This window comes from Mesoplodon bidens (assembly GCF_964165515.1).
Source record: "Mesoplodon bidens genome assembly, chromosome: 1".
Classification (NCBI taxonomy): Eukaryota; Metazoa; Chordata; class Mammalia; order Artiodactyla; family Ziphiidae; genus Mesoplodon; species Mesoplodon bidens.
In genome coordinates, this window is record NC_138176.1 from 187,069,667 (window position 1) to 187,092,606 (window position 22,940).

Sequence of the window (22,940 nt, forward strand, 5' to 3'; positions counted from 1 at the left end):
TCTCTGGTCTTTCCCTCCATCACAGTGTGATGCACTGTAGGACGGACCAGGCTTTGGCCTCTCCTCTGGAGCCCTGGTCTCAGAGACCTCCAACATCTGTTTACACCCAGAGGAAGGTTGTAATTAGTAAGCTTGTCCCTCGGGTGAAGGGAAGCTTGTCTTTGCCCTGATCTCTTTCTTCCTAGACTTTTAAGTGCCAGCCTGAGGATACAAGTCATTGTATCTTGCTTTGAATTGACTCCTGTTGCTGGTAACTGGATCATAACTATAGCTACAAAAGACCTATGAGAAATTCATCCTTTGGTTCCCACACAGAACTAGGGGAGGCCTGGAAAGAAAGTTCAGGTGCTGGGGCTAGGAAAGGTGAACCTGAGGTGGTGAGGCTAGAGAACGTGAGGCCGAGAGATTGAAGAGCTGAGGAAGGTAAACCCGAAGAGATGGGGACCAGAGCTATGCCTAGATGACTGGTGGGACCCATTCACCTGTTAGTTTTTCGGTGCCCCGTCCAGTGGAGATGAGTGGAAACTAGCCTTTATCTCTGCAGGTAGCCAGGAGCCTGCACCTTCTCCCCGAGCTTGCTTCCGCGTCACGGAGAGCGCATGAATCAAGAACAGCACGGCGCAGCGGCCGCGGGCGCGTCTCCGCCTATGCCCTGGCGACCTTGATCAGGCTCACTGGCCTGTGAATGGACTGAGGGATCGTCTCCAGCCAGGGGGCTTTTGATGATCCAGAAAATAACCAGAAAAAAAAAAAAGTGGTACAGGCTTGCTCTCTCTTTTGAGTGGAATTTATGGGAGTAGAGCCCGGGTAGCCAAGACCGTGAAATGAGAATTTTTCCGACCGCAGATTTGCGGTGGACCCAGGCTCCGCGGATCTGCTGCGCCGAGAGTGAGACAGCGCGCGGGCCAGGGAGGGCGCAGCCGGGAGCGCAGGGCGACTGGCTCTTCTATCGGCGGAGCTGCGGAGAGAGGGAGCTTGGCTGTTCAGCGCACGGGACAGGCGCAGTGATGTCTTCTTTCACTGTTCAGTTTTTGCAGGTCTTTACATTAAAAAAAAAAAAAGACCCAAATACATGTTCAACCCTCTTGTAGATTTTTAAAAGGTTACTGGCACCCACACTACTTGCTCACGTACACCATACCGATTCAGTTTTAAGGACACACTTTTTTAAAAAAAGCATCCAGGAGAGTTGAGAAGGAACCTGGAGTCTAGTTTGCCAAACTCAGTCACAAGAGTTGGTCACTGCTCTCCACTTAGTGAATGCTCTGCTTTTCCGAAAGTTTCAAGCTCGGACCCCAGAGGAGGTCGGAGTGCACCTTGCCACCCTCCAGGCTGAGCTGGGCTAAAACCTGAGCAGGTGTCTTGGCCTTCCTGGGTCATCCCTAGACAAGAGTTTGATCCCCAGCTGGAATCTTGCAGGACATGAGAGGGATACGAGAATGGTTGTTTCACTGGGGGTGGGGCTTGAGGAGCTGAAAGAAAGAAGAAAAGAAAAGGCGCAATCTCAGTTCCAGAGGCTCAGCCCCAGAGTGGTTTTGACCTCCTGGGTTTGGGAAGGAGGCTGATAGTGCCTCTAAGGCCAGCCACTCTCCTGTTCTTTCAGCAGACTCCTAGAGAAGAGGAAGGGTGAGACACAAGCAACTGGATTTACTTTGGAAAATCTTTGTCACTGGAGGAATGGGTGACACACAGGGGAACTTAGTGATGGCATCCAGCACCACCAATGGGTCTTAAACCCTGACAGCTTTTTTAGAGACCCAAGGACATCACTTGCAGAAAGCACAGTGCCCAGCATTCCACAATCATTCACCCTGGAAAGAGACAATGCCAGTCAAGTGGATAGTCCTGAGGGACCACCCGTCCTCAATGTCCACTTTCAGGATTGCCTTGCAAGGGTCTGCTTACCTATGGTGGTTAAACCAGAAGCTTAAAGCTTGAGCCTAGCACAGCGGAAAAAGAAGAGGTGTTCAGCCCAGTATAGCATCTTATATAGTGCCCAGGCCATGCACACCTATGTGTGATGCGCCCATTCTTCCCTTTCCCTCGCTCCCCCACCCCCACCCGCCCCGTGGCTTCACTAAGTTGTCCAGGTGATTTTCTGTTTACAGCTGCCTTGATGTTAAGTATTCTAACCATGGGAGACTTCCAATCCTGAAAAATAACATATGTTTTGTATGCTTTTCATTACTGAGATAGGAATCCTTAAGTGGGTACTCAAAAATGGAGAAAGCCACCTCTTAGCATCAACCTTGGCTTATATGAATTGACCTTATCGGTCCAAATCACAGCCTTTTCATTAAAATGAGCAATGAATAATGTACCAGAGTGTAGTTTAAAGCTTCAAATATGTTTTCAGATGGAAATATTTCAAGAATGCAAGCCAGGTATATTTCTCAGATAAATGACAGTAGGGGCATTACATACACGGGAATTCTCCGTTCTCAGGTTTCCTGAAATCCAGCGCGCGCATCATTAATCATTCATTGGAGTCGGCCTTCAGTCAATGGCAGCTCTGAGTAAGCTGAAGCGAGCCGTTAGCTAATCCTTCCTGCCACGGGGATCCTGGGGTGAGAGAGGACAACTGGACAGTTAGTCACATGTGCTGGTGCCCAGACCCTACCCCTCTTGCCCGGCTCCGAGCACGGTGTGCGTGTGCGCTCACCCTCCCGGGCGCAGACCTAGAGCTTCCCAGAAGGAAGAACAAATTCGGTGGCATTATGTTTAGCGCGCGACCAAGAGTTTCCCAACAGGAAAGCAGCTCGAGCCCTGGCGTAAAGGCTTAGGGCAGCTCTCTGAACGCTGAGTAAATCCATTCATTAGCTCTTTAGTAAATCAGTAGCAACAACAAAAGCCTTCTCCCACCGCGCCACACCAAAGCCTTCCAAGTTGCGCTGCGAACACTAGCAGCTGTGGGATCCCTCGGCGGGACGCAGTTCCCGAGAGATCCCCGGGGCAGGGGTTGTAACAGTCGGGTCTGCTGGGCAAAGGGAAGGGAACCTGGAAACTGTGTCCTGGGTAGGCGAGAGCGCATTGCTGGGACGCAAGCCTGCGGCAGAGGTGCGAGAGACGAGAGCTCACTCCCATGTTTCACCCTCCCATTCCCGTGGCTGCCCCAGGAGGACTCCAGTGCTTGCGGGGAGCTGAGCTCCGCGCAGCGTTGGCTCGAGTGGAGGGTGGCCGTGTGGCGCGTGAGAAGTGCTGGGGTGCGTGGCCTCGGTGTGCGCGCGCCCAGCGTCGGGGCGCAGCTTCTCTCCGCCTGGCTTCTCCTCCCACTCACCCTCTCCCGTCTCCTCCCTCCTCCACACCCCCGCCCCCAGGACGGCGAGGCTCCCTCCCCGCACCGGCCGGAGAGTACACAAAGCGGCGGGTGAGGGGAAGCCTCGCAGGCGTGCACCGAGCAGTGAGATCACTGGCGTTATAAATATCCCAGTGCCAGCGCCGAGATCCGTTCGGGTGGCCTCTCTCTCTCTCCCCCTCTCCCTCTCTCTTCCCCGAGGCTATGTCCACCCGGTGCGGCGAGGGGGGCAGCGCCAGAGGCACACAGCCGCGCGCGGGCTACAGAGCCCAGAACCAGCCCTGCAAAATGCACTTAGGACCCCCGCGGCTGGAAGAATGAGCTTGTCTTTCCTCCTCCTGCTCTTCTTCAGTCACCTGATCCTCAGCGCCTGGGCTCAAGGGGAGGAGCGCCTCGCACCCAAAGGGCAACCCGGACCGGCTTCCACCGGTAGGAACCCCGGAGGAGCCAGCAGCAGCCGGAGAAGCAGTAGCACGAAGTCTTCCTCTTCTTCTTCTGCCTCCTCCTCCCCCGGGGCTTCTCTGGGCGGTCAAGGAAATGGCTTGGAGCAGAGCAATTTCCAGTGGAGCCCCTCGGGGCGCCGGACCGGCAGCCTCTACTGCAGAGTGGGCATCGGTTTCCATCTGCAGATCTACCCGGATGGCAAAGTCAATGGCTCCCACGAAGCCAATATGTTAAGTAAGTTGCCTGCTCTCCTATAAAACCTGTCCTAAGCGGGCGGCGGGAGTCTCGGGGAGGGGGACAGCTGGTGATTCCCTGGTCTGCAAGCCCACCTTCCGGAGCCCCGGCCACTGGGATCCAGCTGGCCCTCCAAACAGCCGGGCGGGTTGGGTGGAGATGCGTCTACGTGGCGGGCACACACTTTCCCTTCTCGTGGGTACGAGGAATGGCGATTACCTGGGTGTAGGCTACTCGGAGGCTGGTGCAGACAGGCACCTTGTTTCCAGTTTGCCCTGGTCCCAAAGAGGAGCTCCAGTCAGTGCCTGGAGAAAAAACAAAAATCTCCTTTCTCCTCGTTTAGCTCCTGTTTACCTTCTGCTTCTGTTTACCAGACTCGCATTTTTCACTGGGCATCAAAGCGCACCCCTTTTCCCTGCCCATAACTGAACAGTTTTATTTAGAATAATCAAATCTCACATACTGCCCCTCACAACGGCTACCATACCCCCAAATTAATATTATATATAATGTATATATACATATGTGTATACGGATATGTCATTGTAGATACGTACATATTTACACATTGTATACATATAGAATATATATGTATATTATACGGACGACCAGACATTCCCTGTTTGGAAGAAGACAGTGATCTAGAAAACTGGACACGTTTAGAGAGGGAGACGTGATGGACATTAGAATTATTAATTGCGGAGTTGGGTTTAGCACCTTTTAGTGTCTTGAAACCATGACCAGATCTTGTGAGGAAGAGTGGCCCGCCTTTGGTCCCCAAGGACAAGTAGGGGAGAGTTCTTTATTTTAGAAGAAATTCAGAGGCGGTTCAGTTCGGTACAGGTGAAAATTTTGTAGGTTTTTTTTTTTTAAGCCAAGTTTTACATTTTCTTTCTGAGTTTAGCTCTCTCATTCCCTCCTTTCTCATCTTCTCCTCCCTTCCACCCCGTCTGAGTTTTCAGACCGTCACTGCCATTCCTCTGATTCCTCTCACTGCCCCCCTAGGCAGCAGAGGGGAGAGATGATTTGCGGTTGTATGCGGGACTGGGGAGATCTCTGCGGGCCTTTTCCTCCATAGGGCCAGATGGTCTTCCAGCCGGGGTTAGTACAACAGACAGAAGCACAGCCCGGGCCTCAGAGGGACTCAGGGAGAGCGGAAACATGGCCAGGAGATAGCGATGCGCACATGGTCACCCGGCTCCGGAGTGTCAGTCTGGTGGCTCCCAGGTGTACTTAACTTTCTCCGTCTCAAACCAACGACCCCACGGGTTTCTTCTTACCCAAGCTCCGGAGGAGCGCGGGCTCCAAAGCGGGGCTGGCATCTGGCACCCGGCCCCGACAAGGGTTGGACGTGTGCACGTCTGTGGGATGGCCGGCCAGCAAGCTTCCTCCGGGGGATTCAGGAGGCTGGAAATGGAAGAGCTGGCTGTTCGCGCCGGAAGAGGAGTGGGTCCACGCCAGCCTCCTGCCCCTGACTGGTCTTTCGGGCTCTGCCGCTCCAGCTGTCTGTGTTGCACGTGGCGAGGTGTCCTGGAGCACCAAACCCGAGAGGGGGCCTTCCCTGTCTGCCCCAGAGAGTCCCAGGCCCTCCCACACGCTCCTTAGAGGTGTCCGCTTTTATGTTTTAAGGTTCATTACATTCACTAAGCAACTGACCATCTTCGGTGATAAAACGCAAGGTCAGTTAGGGCGAAGGGGAATTTCCTGAGATTTAAGGGTAAGCAAGAGTTGTGTCTAGTTCAGTATTTCCATTTGTCCCACCAAACTCTTTTCCTCCACCAGCCATCAGAGCTCATTCCCCACTTCTAGTAATATTTTCCCTTTTCACTTACATGAACACTGTTTCTATTCTGTTCTTGCGGTTTATCCAAAAAAATCAGTCTCAACAGAGGATAACTTCTGTGTTCCCAAGGGAACATCCAAAGTTAGCCTGCAAGGAGGGCAGATTGGACCCCAGGGGGGTAAAAGAATGTGTGGGAGGTGGGTTTCGGTGTGCTAGGGATCTCTGAAAACCAGACTTATTCCCAAGATATTCACCCTCTTCTCTTGGAAGAAACCATAAGAGACAAAGATTTTTGCAGCTTAGGCCTTGTGGAGGGGAAATTGTAGAAAAGAATAAAAAGGAAAAGGAGAACAGATCAACAAAGAACACATTCAGCTAAAGAAGACATTGGCCAGTATTTATGTCTAAGGTACATTTTATTTTAAAATCCACTTTGAAAGGTATCTAACAAAGAACAGACACAAAACACTGCTTTGTTTCTTAAACAAAACTGAAGTGCCTAAATAAAACTTTCTTAATTTAATGAACACTTTTCTAATTCATTTCAGTTTATAACAGCCTTTCAGAGTTTAGCCTGTGCCTTTCACTTGGCTTGCAATCATTCACTTATTCATTCATCCATTTATTCATGTACCCAACATAGGATACCTAGCTCACCAAGCTTGTTATTTTGGTTACTTTTGGGTTAGTTGGGATTTTTTTTTCCTTTGCCTTCCATAGGTTTTTCTCACAGAGGAAAGTATAATTTAAGTGTTTAAATCATGGTGATTTTCAGCTTTGTGATGTCTGGAATGTCCAATAATATATCATAAGATTTCACTACCATAGATCCATGAAGAATTTATGAAATACGTCATGTTTAAAAGGATAGCAAGTCATTTGGAAGTTTAAAATGAATCTCTGTCTTTAAGTAGCTGTGAAAGAAAAACAGAACCTGCTAATTGCAGTTGGTCCTATACCTCTTTGTAGATAGCACTTGATGGTTTCCTGATACATAATGTAAACTCAGGAGTTGCTTATGGAATGTTGGTTAGAGTAGATGAGGAACCATTTGTCCAAGTCTCTCAAGAGAAACTGAGAGAGCTTGGACCATGAGGATCATGGAGAATACATCAGAGTTTTACCTCATCGTCTAATTCTATGGTCTGTGAGTTAGCAGTGATAGAAAACTTACACTATTTTGTCACAGCTTGCTACTTCTGTAAAGAGTCAAAACTTTGCCATGCCAAACATTGTAACAGGTTCTTTTAAACTCAATAATTTTCTGTAATGTTTGTTAGAAGAAATAAATAAATGTTGGAATATGTTTCACAACTATCTTTTGACCTTAAAAATTTTGCAAACTGTGAATATTTTCTAGTTTGGCTATCAGAAGTACACTGGCCATAGATTTGAAGCATAATTTGTTTAGTTAAGGAATACCACTTAATATATTCCTAGCTTCTCTTATACAGTAGTTATCCCAGGTTTTGAAGACAGGTAAAAGAGTCGAGCTCATTGTACATAAACTCTTATTATAAGGAAATACTAGGGAAGGGTGAAGAAAGATGGGCAAGACAAGATAGATGATAAAATCCCACTACTGAATAGAAACAAAGACTTTGTTTTAATTTCTATGCTTTTAAGTTTAGTTCCAAAACAATGCTTCTGTTGGCTTATCTTGGGCCATTGAAGAATAGGCAATCAAGTAATTGTCAATTTAGGGGGCAAAAGCTTAAGGTTATAGCTACACAAAGCCAAATTGTTCACATAAAATATAGAAATTCCAATTGTGTATTTTTGTCTAAACCAAACCCTCAGTTTTACTAACTTTTAAAAATCTGAATTCACTATCAATTTTGACGTTAATGTAGAGTCAACCTTTATAGTCCCCAAAGCCTAAATAAACCAGAATCTCTATCTTCTGTATGGAAAAACTTAAGTAGGAAATTTCTATGTTGCTAACTTAATCAATGAAGACTACTAAACTGGATATTTCAAGACTCAGATTTGATAAAGACATGGCATATTTGTTGCTATGTGAGCACAAATAAAGAAACTTCCATTTTAAATGATTTTTCTTGGGGCTTCCCTGGTGGTGCAGTGGTTGAGAATCTGCCTGCTAATGCAGGGGACACGGGTTCGAGCCCTGGTCTGGGAGGATCCCACATGACGCAGAGCAACTAGGCCCATGAGCCACAACTACTGAGCCTGCACATCTGGAGCTTGTGCTCTGCAACAGGAGAGGCCGCAATAGTGAGAGGCCCACGCACCATGATGAAGAGTGGCCCCTGCTTGCCACAGTTATAGAAAGACCTCGCACAGGAATGAAGACCCAACACAGCAAACATTAATTAATTAATTTAAAAAAATGATTTTTCTTTGAGGATTTTTCAGATGGGCTGTTGAAAGCTTCTGAATACATGGAATATCTGTATATCTTTGTCATTCACTGAGAAAAGAGAGAAAAAGGAGAAGTCTACATAATTGTATCAACAATCATTGATAGTGTCCTAATGTATTAAAAATTCTAGAGGGGACTAAGTAAGAAAATCTATATCTGGAATAATTTTACTTTGTAACGCATACTTATGCTTGTAAGTAAGTGGATTAAACAGTGTATAATCTGAGAGACACTGAGTTCTTGCATCCTTCAACCTAGATGTCAATCGCAAAATTCCACCAAGAGAGAATAACTCCTTCAGTTAAGCACTGCTTTTTTCTTTTGATCCTCTTAAATGTGAACACCCTAAGAAAGATAACACATTGTCACTTGCACTTTAACTCTCTCCCTGCCCCACTCCCCCAGCAGTAGAGGGCCAAAAGAGCAGGAGAGTACTAAGACATGTGTCCATACATGCATACACATGGGGTGTCCTGAAAAGGAAGAGAGGTAGTGAGAAGGTCAAAGAAACAATCCAATTTAGCAAACATTCATTGACTATCTATGATCTGTGAGACACACTTGGCCTTCCACAATTTTGCTTAGGGATACCATCTGGGCTTCCACGTGAATTGTAAATTCCCATCAAATTTATTATTACTGACTCCTAAGAGGAACTTACTGAAATTGAAAAAAAAATCAGTTTTAGAGAAATGTTTTCTGGAATTTATATACGTGTGATTTAATGCACATGGGTTTAAAATACTTAGAATTCTTGAATGAGTTACTGAGATTTGGCATGAAAAATCGATAGGCCTGTGATCTTTTCGGGGTGCGGGAGCAGGATGTTGAATTGTGGAGCTTGTAGAATCTGCTCCTATATTCTAGGAAAAAAAGACATCATGAAATTGCTGTTGAAATTACTTTGGAAACTATGATCTTATCAAGGTTCCTAATATTACACCATAATTACATTATTTAGGACATCATACCAAAGTTGCTTATTTGAAAAAACAATTATTTCATCTAATCTCATCTTTTCTCTTTCCTGCATTCTTCATAATTTTAAATAGAATGATATATGTAAAAGTATGTTTTTAAGCTTTCAATTAAATATAGTTTTCATAATATTATAAAATCTTTTCATTCTCAGGCATATCATTTTTTATACTGGAACTTACAAGAAAAGAAACCATACAGTATGTAATAAAATAACACTTTCACATATGTTATTTCCTCTTCCCCATATTTAAAATTTATTACAATGCAAATTTATATAACATATACATGCAGAATGTACAGTGTTGGGAAACAAGTTGAGTCAAAATGGGTCTTTCTTAAAAATAGAATATGTTGTCAGAAACCAATAGTTTACATAAGCAAAGCAGTGCTCCCATTAAATAAGTATTTACAGAGTCCTTTTGTCTTGACCTCTTAAATGATAGCCTTCAAACATATATGCTTAATGAGAATTTTATCTTTTATTCTACCATGTATTTTTTCCCCACTAATACACAATAGATTTGCATTTACAAAACCAGGTAATTTTCCAGACAATGGTATAAAAAACTTTTAACAATGCAGAACCAGGAGTAAATTGGGGGAAACATATGGTCAAGTCGCCTTTTCTACCAACTCCACATTGTCTCTTTTGTGGCTGTCATTTAACACATAGATGATTTCTCATGTTCTCCCTGTCTCATTTTTTAACAGACATTTACACAGCATTCACAATCACATCCCCCATCTCTGAAATATCCAAAATCATTAATGCGTTTTTCAATATTATTCTGTAATTTTGATAGAAATATAACTTTGTATCAGATGTTCTATTCATGTTTTATTAATAATATTATTACAGCACTACATTGTATAGTAAATTTATCTTTACAAAGGATTCTGTGTGCTTTGTTTCTATTTGATAAAATGATAATTCTTTTAAACCTTTTTTGGGTATGCATCACAGTCAAATAATTTGCATAGCAAAATGTATTGTAAATAGCATTTTGAAAACATTTTGAAGGAAAGAATTTTTTGAGACAGTTTTTTTTTTTTTTTTTTTAGGAGTTTCTTCCTAGAAGCAGAAGTAGTTCCTTTCCAACAGTTTTTAGATTTTTTTGGTTTGTTTTAAAGAAATATCCACTAATAAAATGGTAGCTACACTTTTCTTGAGATGTGTTTTATTTACGCTAGGCTAAGAATGCTTATCACAAGATCAATAGTTCCTTCATGAACTTTCTGATCAAGTATCTTTAAGAAATCAGGTTGAATAAATAAGTGGCAGTATTTGCTACAATTATAGGTATTAGGTCGCATTGTTCAACATAAGTGATCTATAACGATATTCATATATGTGCTTACATGTATTATATATATATATATATATATGTTTATCCACAATACACTGCATTTGGTAAGTTGAATAATTTTATATGTACTTCAAATACTGCAGGAGGAGACTGCTATTTTAAGGAAATCTGGTGGATTTCTCTATTCGTCATAGTCCTATTGACATATTCTAATTAGAATATGTACTCAAAATATTACAGATTGAAATGTTGAGATGTTTTTTCCCTCCTCCCTCCCATCCTTGCTTGCTTCCTTCTTTTCTTCCAGGTCAAGTCCTTTTTTAGCTTTAGTGAACCATATTATTTTGACCTTTTTTTTTCATTTTGTTGTAGGCAATTAACAAAAAGCTCTATGCTTTTCTTCTGTTCATATAACATTACATACAAGTTTATGGTAAACAGGCAGTAATCCCAATTATATACAAACTATGAGTTTCATCTTCTTAAAATACTCTAAACTGTGGTGTGTGACTCTCTTCACCCAGTGGATGTGGACTTTCAAATTATTAAAGGAGACAGAGGGACATCGACTTGATAATTCTGACTACTAAATGCCAAATATAAATAATAACGTAATAAATACCTCATTAAATTTTTTCCAGAAAAGTCACTCAAAATGCAAGATGTCTCAAACCATAATCCATCAAACACTTCACTGAGCCAATAGTCTCAGATTATTTATATTGCTTTCAGTATCTTATGTATAATCTTTAAATGAGCAACTCACTAAATGATAGTGTGATATATATTGATTTAGCAATTTGTATTATGATCATTTGAGAAGAGAGATTTCTTTTATGTAAATAAGTATTATTTTCAAGGCTTCCAATGATTTATACTAATCTTGAGTACCATCTTCTGTGCTTTAATAGTAAAAGTACTGTATTATCTCTGACAGAAAAACAATGTATGAGAACTGTTTTGTAAAACATTTCAAAAAGTCTTTGCCATTCCTTTAGAACTTGAAAAGATTCTACTGTCAAACATTGACTACTAAAAGTGACTTATCATTTGTAAGAAGAAGAAGAATTACTAATGAAACACACATTTTTGAACCTTGAAATTTATCATTTTAAATGAATACTTGAGTGCTAGACCTTTTTATTTCTTTTACATAATAAATGTCACAAAAAATAAAGATGTTAAATACTTAAAAAAAATCACAGTGATAAAGAATGGAGACAATCTACGTAGAAATTTAATTATTCACAATGGTATATAGAAGAGTCTGTGTTTTATTTTGGGATTTCTGTCATCCTAGGTATTTTGGAAATATTTGCTGTGTCTCAGGGGATTGTAGGAATACGAGGAGTTTTCAGCAACAAATTTTTAGCGATGTCAAAAAAAGGAAAACTCCATGCAAGTGTAAGTAGAACCACTTTATATTTGTTAAAGGTGTTATAGAGATTTTACATTTGTAAAATGGAACGAAGTGATTTTCCAAATTGATAGATAGGACAATTTGCCCTGAGAACTTAATGTTTTTCTGTTTTTGTAAAATTATATGTACATTAAACCAAGAGAATTGTATGTGTTTTTGTAAGTAATCATTTAAATATTTTATTTACTTGAGAAGATAATATAGAATCCACAAAAAGTTTTAAGGGTAAGTGTATTTGAAAACAGCATTCTCTAAGTGATTGCCATTATTTATTTCTTAAAAGTGGTCCAAGTGAGGAGAAATGTTATGGAAATACTATATTTTTAATTTACATGTTTATGATGATTGTGTGTGTGTGTGCTCAGTAAATCATGTTCTTAATTTTAAAAGCTACTCATGATGTCAAAAATGGAGTCTAAGTAATATAACGTATATTCATATTAATAAGTATGGAGGGAAGAAAGCAATAGTGAGAAGACTTTGACCTTTAATAGAGAAATTTAATTTGACTCATTTGAGAAATTTTCATCTTTTTTTTTGTTGCATCAAAAGCACTTATTAAAACTATGAAGACTAATTTTACACTCTTAAAAATTTCTTCAGCCCACTTAACACAGTTTATAATCAATTTACAAATTATAGATTTCTATGCTTTTGAAAATGCTTATTACTTGGGAAGCATTAAAATGTTTTAAAGATAATAAAATATATTTAGCTTAGTTTTCCCGCTCACAGATTCTGTGTATTAGTATTAGTAGTATGCACAGCCCTTAAAAGTGATTTATGCTTTTTCTGTAGTGTACTGAGTTTTGTCATATTAAATCATTTTAAAAAGCAATTCTTCTTTAAAGCTACTCCTTTAATCCTTATTCACTTTAATTCTTATTAAACAAATTGGAGAAATATCACCTTTCCAGTTTCCAAAGTATATAGTAAGTTTTAATTGAGTGCAATCAATTGGAACTTGCTAATTATGATTTCTTCTTTACAGTCCTTTAAAAAATTGAATGAGAATTTCACTTGGTTTAATGTTTAAGACTTTCAATTTTCCTTTCTCTAGCATCTAAAGGTGGTTTTTTAATATCTCTTGGAGGAGACAGTAGAATTCAAGCTATTTCTACAGTTATTTGAGTATTAAATGAGATAATATGTATAAAGCTTGTTAGAACAATATTAAATACCTTGTAAGTACTCAATAAATATTACCTATTATTGAATGATAATTTAAATATAGTCTAAATATAATAAACTACTAAAATCTCAGTTTATTAAGATAGATGGGAAATCTTTGGTAACCTCTCTGATCATCCATTACAAGAATTATAACCAGATTTACTTATTTCATCTTCTGAGCTGGTAAACCACAATACAGTGTTCATAAAATAATTGCTCTTTGATTTATTACATATCTTAAGGGGAAAAGTTCTTCATTGCTGTGGAAAAGTAGGACATGCCATTTTATTTTTTAAAAATATTTGATTTTTAAAAATCCACATACAAAATAAAAAACAATGATCAAATGCATCTACACTGAATAACTTTTCCTTGATCTACTTTATGGTGGTAAAAGATTGAAACACCTTCAAAATCTAAGCACCATAATAATATGCAATGCCTAAAAAGAAATTCTCTTTTATTGGTTTGCTTGTTTTGGGTGAAAATCTTAATTTTTTAAATATTCTGATTCATGCTTTAGTACATGCAAAAAAATAGACTACCTTGGGGAAGCTTAAGGATAATTGCAACAGAAAGCGAAGTACTACAAATGGATGCCAATTAGAAAGGTCAAACTGAAAGGTTAGGTTACATGATTCCTCTGTCAAATGCAAGTAACAAATTTCCAGAAACTTGACCCAAATGTCTAAGGATGGCTGGCCGAAATAATGCAGATAATGCAAAAACAGCATCTGTTATTCTTTCTCATCTTGGCAGGCTAAAGTTATTTCATGGAATAATGACTTTTAAACAGTACAAAGCAAGCCTTGCTCTTGTCACTCACTGAAGCCCTTTGATATAAAAGTCATTCTGATGACTTTGAGCTGAATTATAGATAAAAAAAATAAGCCCTACGATTATGTGGATTCTTTCTAAACCATTTGTCCAAGCCCACTTTCTCTTAGCATTTATCAGCACTTTTTCTCTAGGTGGAAACCTAATTAAATTATAAAGTGATTTATTTTTAAGGAAGTTGAATTTAGAAATAGTATCAATTCTAACCATTATTAGTTTTATGCCAGATGGTTTCTTTCCTCTTTTCAGTTTCTAGCTAAACATGTTAAAAAAATATTCTTATAGCTAGCTTTAAATATAATTATTTGATTTAGTTTTGGTTTTTACAAAATTTCATCACCACTAAAAAGGCTAAAACCCCTTATACTTTTAGGATTAAATGTTGCTTAGGATTAGTGAGTTGCTTTAAATTAATAATTGTGCAGAGGCATTTAAAGAGTACCTTTATAATCATTTCAAAAATATATGTATATAAAACCACGTTGTGCATCTTAAACTTACACAATGTCATATGTCAATTATATCTCAATAAAACTGGAAAAAACATTTAAATAAATAAAGAGTAACTTTAGGGTTTTATTTACAAAGTAAATGTGAACTATAAATCTAAAGTATTCATATAATTCTGGGGAAAGTAAACCTATAGCGTATTGAGAAATACTCATGGATAATAGGAGATTTTCAACTTCATTTTTATAGTAACAATCAGACTATTAAAAATTAGCTACTTGTCAGAGGTAAAAGATTTGCATATTTCTTTAAAATCTCTTTCATTCACATTATCTCATTACATAGTTAGGTGAGGAAATAGTCTCAGAGATGTTAAATATTTTCCTAAGTTATCACAGTTAACAATTGATTGAAGCAGAATTACATAATTCAAAAATTCTCTCTCCTTTTAAATGCTACAATACTTGGTAGGGAAAAGTTAGCTTGAAAGAACGTATTTTGTTTCATTTGGAACTATTTACTTAGAATATTTTTGGTTGCTTCTCTCTCTCTCTCTATTATTCTAAACCCCTTCGGAGGATCTTTTTTTCCCCATCTACTTCTGTGTCTCCTACTTGATTTTAAAGTCTAGAAAGGAAGGGATGTGTGCACCACAAAACTTGTCACACAGTTTTATAAATGTTGGTTATTCAGTGTGAAGATGAGTTGCATAGGGAACCCCTTTTAGGATGTACTTTCAGAACAGAAAAGAGATCTGTTTTGTTCACAGAAACTCTTCATTTAGAAAATGCTTCATTGTCAGTGGACAGGAAGATGGTAAACACTATTATCAGGCCAGAAAGTTTAAACTTAGGCAACATATATGCTGATTTCCTTTGTGTGCTAAGTTTTTTAATTTGGTAAGAGAAGTTTTCATTGAACTTCGCCATCTCGGTGTGCTCTGCTCATGCACTCAGTCAACCTACATACTCATAGTAATCTCCATGCAGCTCTCCTTAAGACCTTGACTGATTAACCCTAAGTAGACAATGCATTTAAATTCCTAGTGTGCAGGTTTTTTTCAGCATCCTTTACCAGGATGAAGGTGTCTGGTCTTCTTCTCAAGATCCCTTGGGAATCACTGAGAGTAAGAGCAAGTAATTGCTTCCCCAAGAGCCATGAGGGTTAGTCAGAGCCTTCACTGTGGCCTGTATCCTCTTTCTCAACTTATTCCCAGACTGAGGTGCTTTGTGGGGCTGAGCACCCTTCTCTTTTGGTCTCTATCTCTGCCTGCCTGTCTGTTCGTGCTCCTCCTCACTCTGTTCTTGCTCTCTCCTCAGGTTTATTGTCTTTATCCAAAGTTGCATAGGCAGCCTTTCTGGATTTATCTGAGGGTGGGTCTAGATGTAAGAGTAGAAGGTCTTGAGTGTGGTGGTGAAGAGCACAGTTCCATTGTGTCATTCTAGTTAAGACACACTGTGTCATTTTACTTAATCTTTCTATTCCTTGGTTTTATCAGCTATAAATGGAAGAAAATTATAGTAAAAATACATGGTGATATTTGAGGATCTTAAATGAGACAATACGTATAAAACACTTAGAATATTTCCTGGAAAGTATTCAGCATTTAATGTTAGAACAGATCTTCCTGAATTTGCTCTCAGGCAGCTGTTTGATGATCCTCTATCCCCTCTCAGAATACTTTCTGATTTTGGGGTCAGGCAGCTGTGACCCCCTCAGATATTTAGACCAGCCGCAAATCCCATTTATTATTGGCCTATTTTTTCTTTAGGTCCAAACTCGTCTTGCATACAGTAGACCCTTTTCTCCTGGGTTTTTCTTTTTCCAAGGAACCTAATTTGAAAGCGAAATTCCCAGTTTCAAGATCTTAAAGAGGCAAGGATTTCCAATGGTCATAATCTCATAATTTTTTAAGATCCTTCTTGTGAATTGTGGTTTTCCCCTTAAAAAATCTAAATCTTGAAAAAAAGTGGTTATCATGAATTCTTCAGTCTTTTCATTAAGTATGCATGTTCACTTATTGCCTGTTGAGGAAAAACATTTTAGCTCATTTTAAAGATACAGAAAGAAGCACGTGGTAGAATTATTTTTGTTTCTCAGGGTTTTAGGGAATGATGTTTGGAAGGAAAGCTAATTGCAGAATTTACGAAATAGGCATGGAATGTGTGCTTGATCAGCCCTAAGCAAGGACTAGAACAGCCTCCCTTCCTGGTTTCAGAGGGTGCCAGCTGGCTTGCCCGGGATGAGAGTCTGGACTAGACTTCCTGAGCTGGGGGCAGAGTGAGGAGGAGTCCGCAACCCCTAAAGATGGGCATGTTTGTTGAAAGGGGAAACGGAGGCTTGAGTAATGGTTATCATCGTCATTAAAAAAATAAGTGATTAAGCACTCCAATCTTGCAGTCAAGATCCTGAGCTATATAAAGGCATTGATAGAAACTCGCCTTGCCCTCTAAGAGCTTTCAATTTACATAGTAAAATTGAATAGCTAGTCATTCAGGCAAAAAAATGGGTTCTGTGTTTTGCCTTCGCAGTAAATGTCAGTTTTCTCTTAATTTCACACTATGTAAATCTGGTTAGAGGGCTTATTTTATTGAGGAAATCTGCCTGTGATGAATCAACTTGTAATTTCATAGACCCATTTCAGCCTAAAGTGAGAGATGGTGTTCTACGTCTTAGATGGTTGGAGGAATGGCACTTGTTTTTCATCAGTATTTTAATATGGAGCAACTTCAGGGCAGGTAGGACTATATAGAAACCTAGGAGATGCCTTGGGTTTGTACAGTGTTACAGAAAGAGCTTGAATCTAGGAATCAGTAGATGAGATTTAAGTCACAGACCTACCCTGGCATGTGATAAATGTGGGGCTTTAGACGAATCCTTTTCTTTACTCTTCTGTCTGGGAAATCAGGTAATAGCATCCTAATAGTCATGGAATTATAGCAAGAATTAAATAATATATGTAAAACACCTGGCACATGGTAACCCTCAATAGCCCAGCTTTTTTGAGCTATTAAGAGCATCAGACAGTAAACTATCTTATACCATGCTTCTACAAGTGTGGTTCTCACCTCACCTGCATCAAGATCACACAGGATGCTGGTTAATGATGTGATTCCAGGGTCTCAGCTCAGACTTACTAAAACAATCTCTGGAGATAAGGTCTGGGGAATCTGCATTTTGAGCTGGTTCCCTGAGTAATTTGAAGTCAAATTCAAGAGGTTCAGAGGAGGATAAATCATGTGGCTAACATTCTTCACTACTTTACCTCAGGTTGATTTAAATCCAACTTGTATATTCCCTTGGTTGCATGAAGAACTGAAACACAGAATGACCAGATACCTAGTGCCAAGCAGGAAGTATGACCATGCTCTGGAGATGGTCATACATCAACTGACCCATATGAGGCTTGTGAAGTAAAGAGAAAGAGGCAGCTCCTGTATGTGCATGCTGCCCTGTTCTGGAGTTCTTTGCTTGGGAGCAGTTGGAGCAGGGTCCGGCTTTCAGCCTTCACTCACCACCAGAGGTGGGTGCTTTTGGGCTGGGCACATCCTACATAACCGTACAAAACAGTCTGGGCTTAGGTGACCTGACCCGGGCAGTCCCATTTGTGGGACTAGGGGTGGGAAGAAAAATGCATTGAAAGGAAGCAGGGGAACTAGAAGAGTAGGGATGCAGGCAGCAAGAAAACTTTGCTTAGAGCACAATTTGGTCTTTAATTATTTTCATTACAGTCTATAATAATAGTTTAATTGTTTAATAAATATTATATAGTCTATAATAGCATTTTAGTTACTTATATTTAATTATTTCTTAACTTTATAAAATTTTTCAAGAGAAAGAGGCAAATCAAAGAAAACAAAGTGAAATAAAGAAGTAAAATCGATTAAATGATTAAATAGCCTGCAGACTCCAGGGTTGGTACTGCTGTTAGTCCAAATTCAATCCTCTTTATATACCTCTTTCATACAATGCATATTTACTTCTTCCGTCACACGTAATGAGAATAGGGACTTGTAGGCATAGCTTCAACTCATTTGCTACAAGATTCTCAATCATCATAGAGCATGTTTACTAAGGAACAAAACTATGTTAAGAGGTTTTAGAAAGTTTTTAAAAATATTGTTTCAGAAAGAATTCCCTGTTTGGTTTAATTGACCTTCAGATTTTAATTAAGCAGAATTAGTCTTTTCTGGAATATCACAGTCAAAGTTTTACTTTCTTTGAACTGAATTTGACCTTTCTTTTAAATATTCACTGTGTGCCCTCATCACGCGAGGAGATGAGTAGAATCAAGGTAAGGTATCCTCCTAAGCCAAAAATTCTTGTTTTATTTAATAGCACTATATTGCCCCACCTCTGAATAATTTGCATACTCAAGCAGAAGTAGTTTAATTTAATTTTCATCTGTTTTTTTCAGTTAAGACTCCTTTAAATTACATAGAAATCAGCCAATTTAAACTTGTTAGTTTTGCAATTATGGCTTGTTGACTATAACTTATTTTTACACTTGCAAGATCAAGGAGAAATTATAGAGAAAAACATAGATAATTTAAGTCAACAAAGAACACGGGCAGGACCATCCTATATTGTTTTTCATTGTAAAAGTGACAACCAGCACAGTGTCTGGCATGTGATATACATTTGATAAATATCTGTGGAATGAATCCACAAAGAACTGAGTTTGAAACAAAGATAGGGGCTCTTTATGAACATTTTAATGAATGCGTTTTTTGTAGTGGCTGATGGTGGTAGGGTGGAGGTTATGGGGGTCCTGATTTCAATAGCTTATTTGAAATTAGATTGACCTCTCTACTTCACAGCTGAACTGTAGATAAAGTCTGTATGTCCACTTCCCATTTTCTAGGGAAATAATCCAGTTCTACTGTTTTAAAAGTATATATATTGCTAAAGCACTTTTTATAATTCAAAGGAGATTTCAAAAATTAAAAGTAACCTGGAAAGTTTATTATCTAAAATTGTGTAATGGTAAATGGCAAATATATTTAAATGGTTCTGCTGCTTGGTGACTCTGTTGTGAAGATGCTTCATGCATAACATTAGGGACAGAGATGAACTGCTTAACGTCGCCGTGTTGTCTGAACAGGGCCGGGAATACTGACAGGAACAGTCCATCCCTCCAGAAGAAACCAGATCTCCTGATGAAAAACTCACTATGTTTGTTTCAAATGGTTTTGTTCCAATATAGCTGGAAGAATTTTTCAGACAAAATATTAAATTAGAAGTCAATTATGAAATCCAAAACAGTCTGACTGCCTCCCTCCTGTTTTAATGTGGGGTTTGGAATGGCTGAGGGCCAGCAAGTAGTGTGGGTCCTCAGAATTCTGAACATCTCTACCCCATGTGACAGTTAGGTGACCCTTGAAAAATCTAGAGCCTGAACAGCTATCCTCTTTAAGTCTTCTCTTAAGAAAGAACTTAGAACATGAACCTTGAGGGGGAAAGGAGAAAGTGTTCAGATGGAATAATTTTCGGGGGTGGCGTCGATAGGTTTTCACGCTATGAAAGACAGTAAGATGGAATTGCTATAGGTTAATATACCATGTGTATGTGTGTATGTGTGCATGCACATGCATGTGTGTCTGTTGGCCACATCAATTAAAAAAGACATGTTCCTTCTTTATTTTTTTTGACACCATTAAGGAAAAAATAAGGTTAAATTATGCAGTACACTTAAAAAAATCTAACGGTCAAAATTGAATAAAGCAATCACTGCTATCTTTATTTCAGGAAAATGATTTTTTTTGTGTGAAACAAGGGTAGAAGTAAGGTCTATAATGTATTATACATTAAAAATGTTATTCAAATAAATTTTAAGAAAAAAATCTGAGGCAGGGTAAATATACCTGCTACCCTTTTTAATGAAATCTCCCGCACCTTTCTAAAATGCTTGGTCTTTTCTGTAGCAGAAAATATTCCAGATGGTTATAGCTTTTATTTTAAAATAAAACTTTGGGATTATCTAATTGAATGGGAGAGCATCGAAGTCCCTTTAAGAGCTAAGCAGACAAATCTATGTTTGACTTGTAAGAAAGACTTTTTAATTTTAAAAAAAAAGGAACAATAAATGTGTGCTCTTCTAAAGGAATGGCAACATAGTACCCTTGTCCTGGTTATGGGCTTGTAGGTTATGGTGGGATGAGAGAAAGCCATTGGCAGTTGTTCTTTAAAATAGCGGCTTAATAAAATAGCAGCTTACAGCCTGCTAGAGACCCAGTCCAGGGAATCCTTAGTAGATAAGTGCTTATATATAGCTTCATAGACTCCAAATAAAGAGCTTTATTGATTGAACTACACTCGAATGTAAATAACCTGGATAGACTGTCGTATATAAGATAAATGTGCTGCTGGAAATACTCTGAAACTGGTTGTCTTCTGATATTGTCAGTACCTTGCACAAGTCAAAAATTCCATGTGGCCATGGAATTCTGTGTAGCTCTGTGTAGACTGCCTTGCAATGTTCAGACTTCTAGATTACAGTGTTGGGATCTGTATTGCAGAAGAAAGTTTGGCATTATTAGAAAAGCAAGGGAATTAAAGGACTTTTAATTCCATTATAGAACCTCTTGGTTTGATATAGAAAGAATCATATCTGTGTGTGTGTGTGTGTGTGTAGTGTTCTTATATATAGGGGTCAAGATATTGTGGTATTTCTAAGCCCCGGACATTTATACAAATGGTGCTCCCTGAAATTGTGAAACATGTTAGTCTAGTCCAGGTTAGGGATTTGAATTCTTTGGGGGCTATGGACTCTTGTATTTGATAAAAGCTCCAGATCCTTTCCTTAAAAATATTTTGATTCTCACAATAGGCTTACAGTTGCAAGGATTGTGGATAAAGAACCTAGAGCTAAGAACTCAACTGGCAGGACTGGCATTTGATTGAATGTCTGTCTGACACATTCTAACTTGCTTCCCCTATACTGTGGTCGTTCAATTTCCTCAATACGGCAAACTCAGCCTTTTCAGAGCTTGTTGTGGCCGGCTTTCTCATCCTCATCCCTTCTTCCTTTCTCCGTGCGTCCTAAGTGGAAGTCACACTGAACTAATTATAGTGGTGTCCTGATGACCTGTGAACACACCAGTTCTGCCCCCTGAAATCCTTTCTCACGTCACCTGCCTTGCTCACACCTTGTTGGACTTGGAGACTCAGCTCAGAAGTCAGCTTTTCTAGGAAGACTTCCTGCCCTCTTCCCTGCTACCTCCATCCTCTCAGATGCCCTTCCTCTATGCTATCATTGTATCCTCTGCATACCGCTGTCATAATTCCATTTATCAAGCTGCATCGTGATGGATGTCTACTTCTTTGCTTAGTCCACTGTTCTGTGAGCATTTCAAGGGCAGAGTTGTGTGTGTGTGTGTGTGTGTGTGTGTGTGTGTGGAGAGAGAGAGAGAGAGAGAGATCTGGCTGAAGTATTGTTAGTGACTCCAAAGGTAATTTTTTTCTTCCTGCCATCAAATATACTCTCCTGTATCACTGTGTGAAGATACATTCTTTCCTAAAGAACTCTAACATATGCAATATTAATAGGGCCATATGCTACCCCTTTCTCAGCACCATGAAGCATGCTGATAAGATTGAAAAATGTATTCTTGTTTCAAAGGATAATATGACCCCATTTCTCTGAATAATATAGTACTATTTATTTTCTTGATGGCTTAAGAGGGGGGAAATCTTATAAGTTAAATTTTTAACTAAAAATTTCAAAGTAATTAAAAAGAGTAATAGAATTTAAATATATGAGTTCTTGTTATCATTTTTATATACATTGATATTATTTCACGATTGTACATAGTAAACAGAAATCAGCATTACAAAGATGAATAAAGTAGGAATATAAAAACAAAAATAGTAATTTTAAAGCAACTCTAAAAGAAGCAAATGTGTCTTTATAAAAGAGAATGTAGTAGGAGGGCAGGGTTCAATGGAATTCTTGTTTTTTTCTTTACAGTAAAAGACCTCATTTTATTACATGCTGAAAAAATTATCACTATTTGAATTTCCTCTTCTTCTTTTATTCCCTAGGCCAAATTTACAGATGACTGCAAGTTCAGGGAGCGATTTCAAGAAAATAGCTATAATACCTATGCCTCAGCAATACACAGAACTGAAAACACGGGGCGGGAGTGGTACGTGGCCCTGAACAAGAGAGGGAAAGCTAAACGGGGCTGCAGCCCCCGTGTTAAACCTCAGCACATCTCTACCCACTTTCTGCCAAGATTCAAGCAATCAGAGCAGCCAGAACTTTCTTTCACAGTTACTGTTCCTGAAAAGAAAAAGCCACCTAATCCCATCAAGCCAAAGGTTCCCCTCTCCGCACCTCGGAGAAGTCCCAACACAGTGAAATACAGACTCAAGTTTCGCTTTGGATAATATTCATCTTGGCCTTGTGAGAAACCATGTCTTCCCTTCAGGAGTTTCTGTAGGTGTCTTTGCACTCTGAAGACAACTTTTTGGACACAGCTTCAGTTACACTACACTGTAGTGAAGTCAGGACATTTGTTTCAGTTTGGCTGAAACAAAAATGTCTCCTGATAGGAACTAAACTGGAATTCTTTGTACCAATGTAGGGAGCTCACTGCTTTAGTTCAGTATGACATAAAGCATTTTGCTTT

At 39.4% G+C, this 22,940-nt stretch overlaps 1 protein-coding gene across 1 annotated transcript; it reads left to right on the forward strand.

Annotated features, from left to right (window-relative positions):
• Positions 1 to 3,612: 3,612 nt before the first annotated feature.
• FGF5 (fibroblast growth factor 5) lies at positions 3,613 to 22,698 on the forward strand (the record flags this gene model as incomplete). Its single annotated transcript, XM_081243446.1, has 3 exons — positions 3,613 to 3,973; positions 11,728 to 11,831; positions 22,351 to 22,698. 3 exons carry the CDS (start codon positions 3,613 to 3,615, stop codon positions 22,696 to 22,698), a joined length of 813 nt encoding a protein of 270 aa, XP_081099572.1.
• Positions 22,699 to 22,940: the final 242 nt, after the last annotated feature.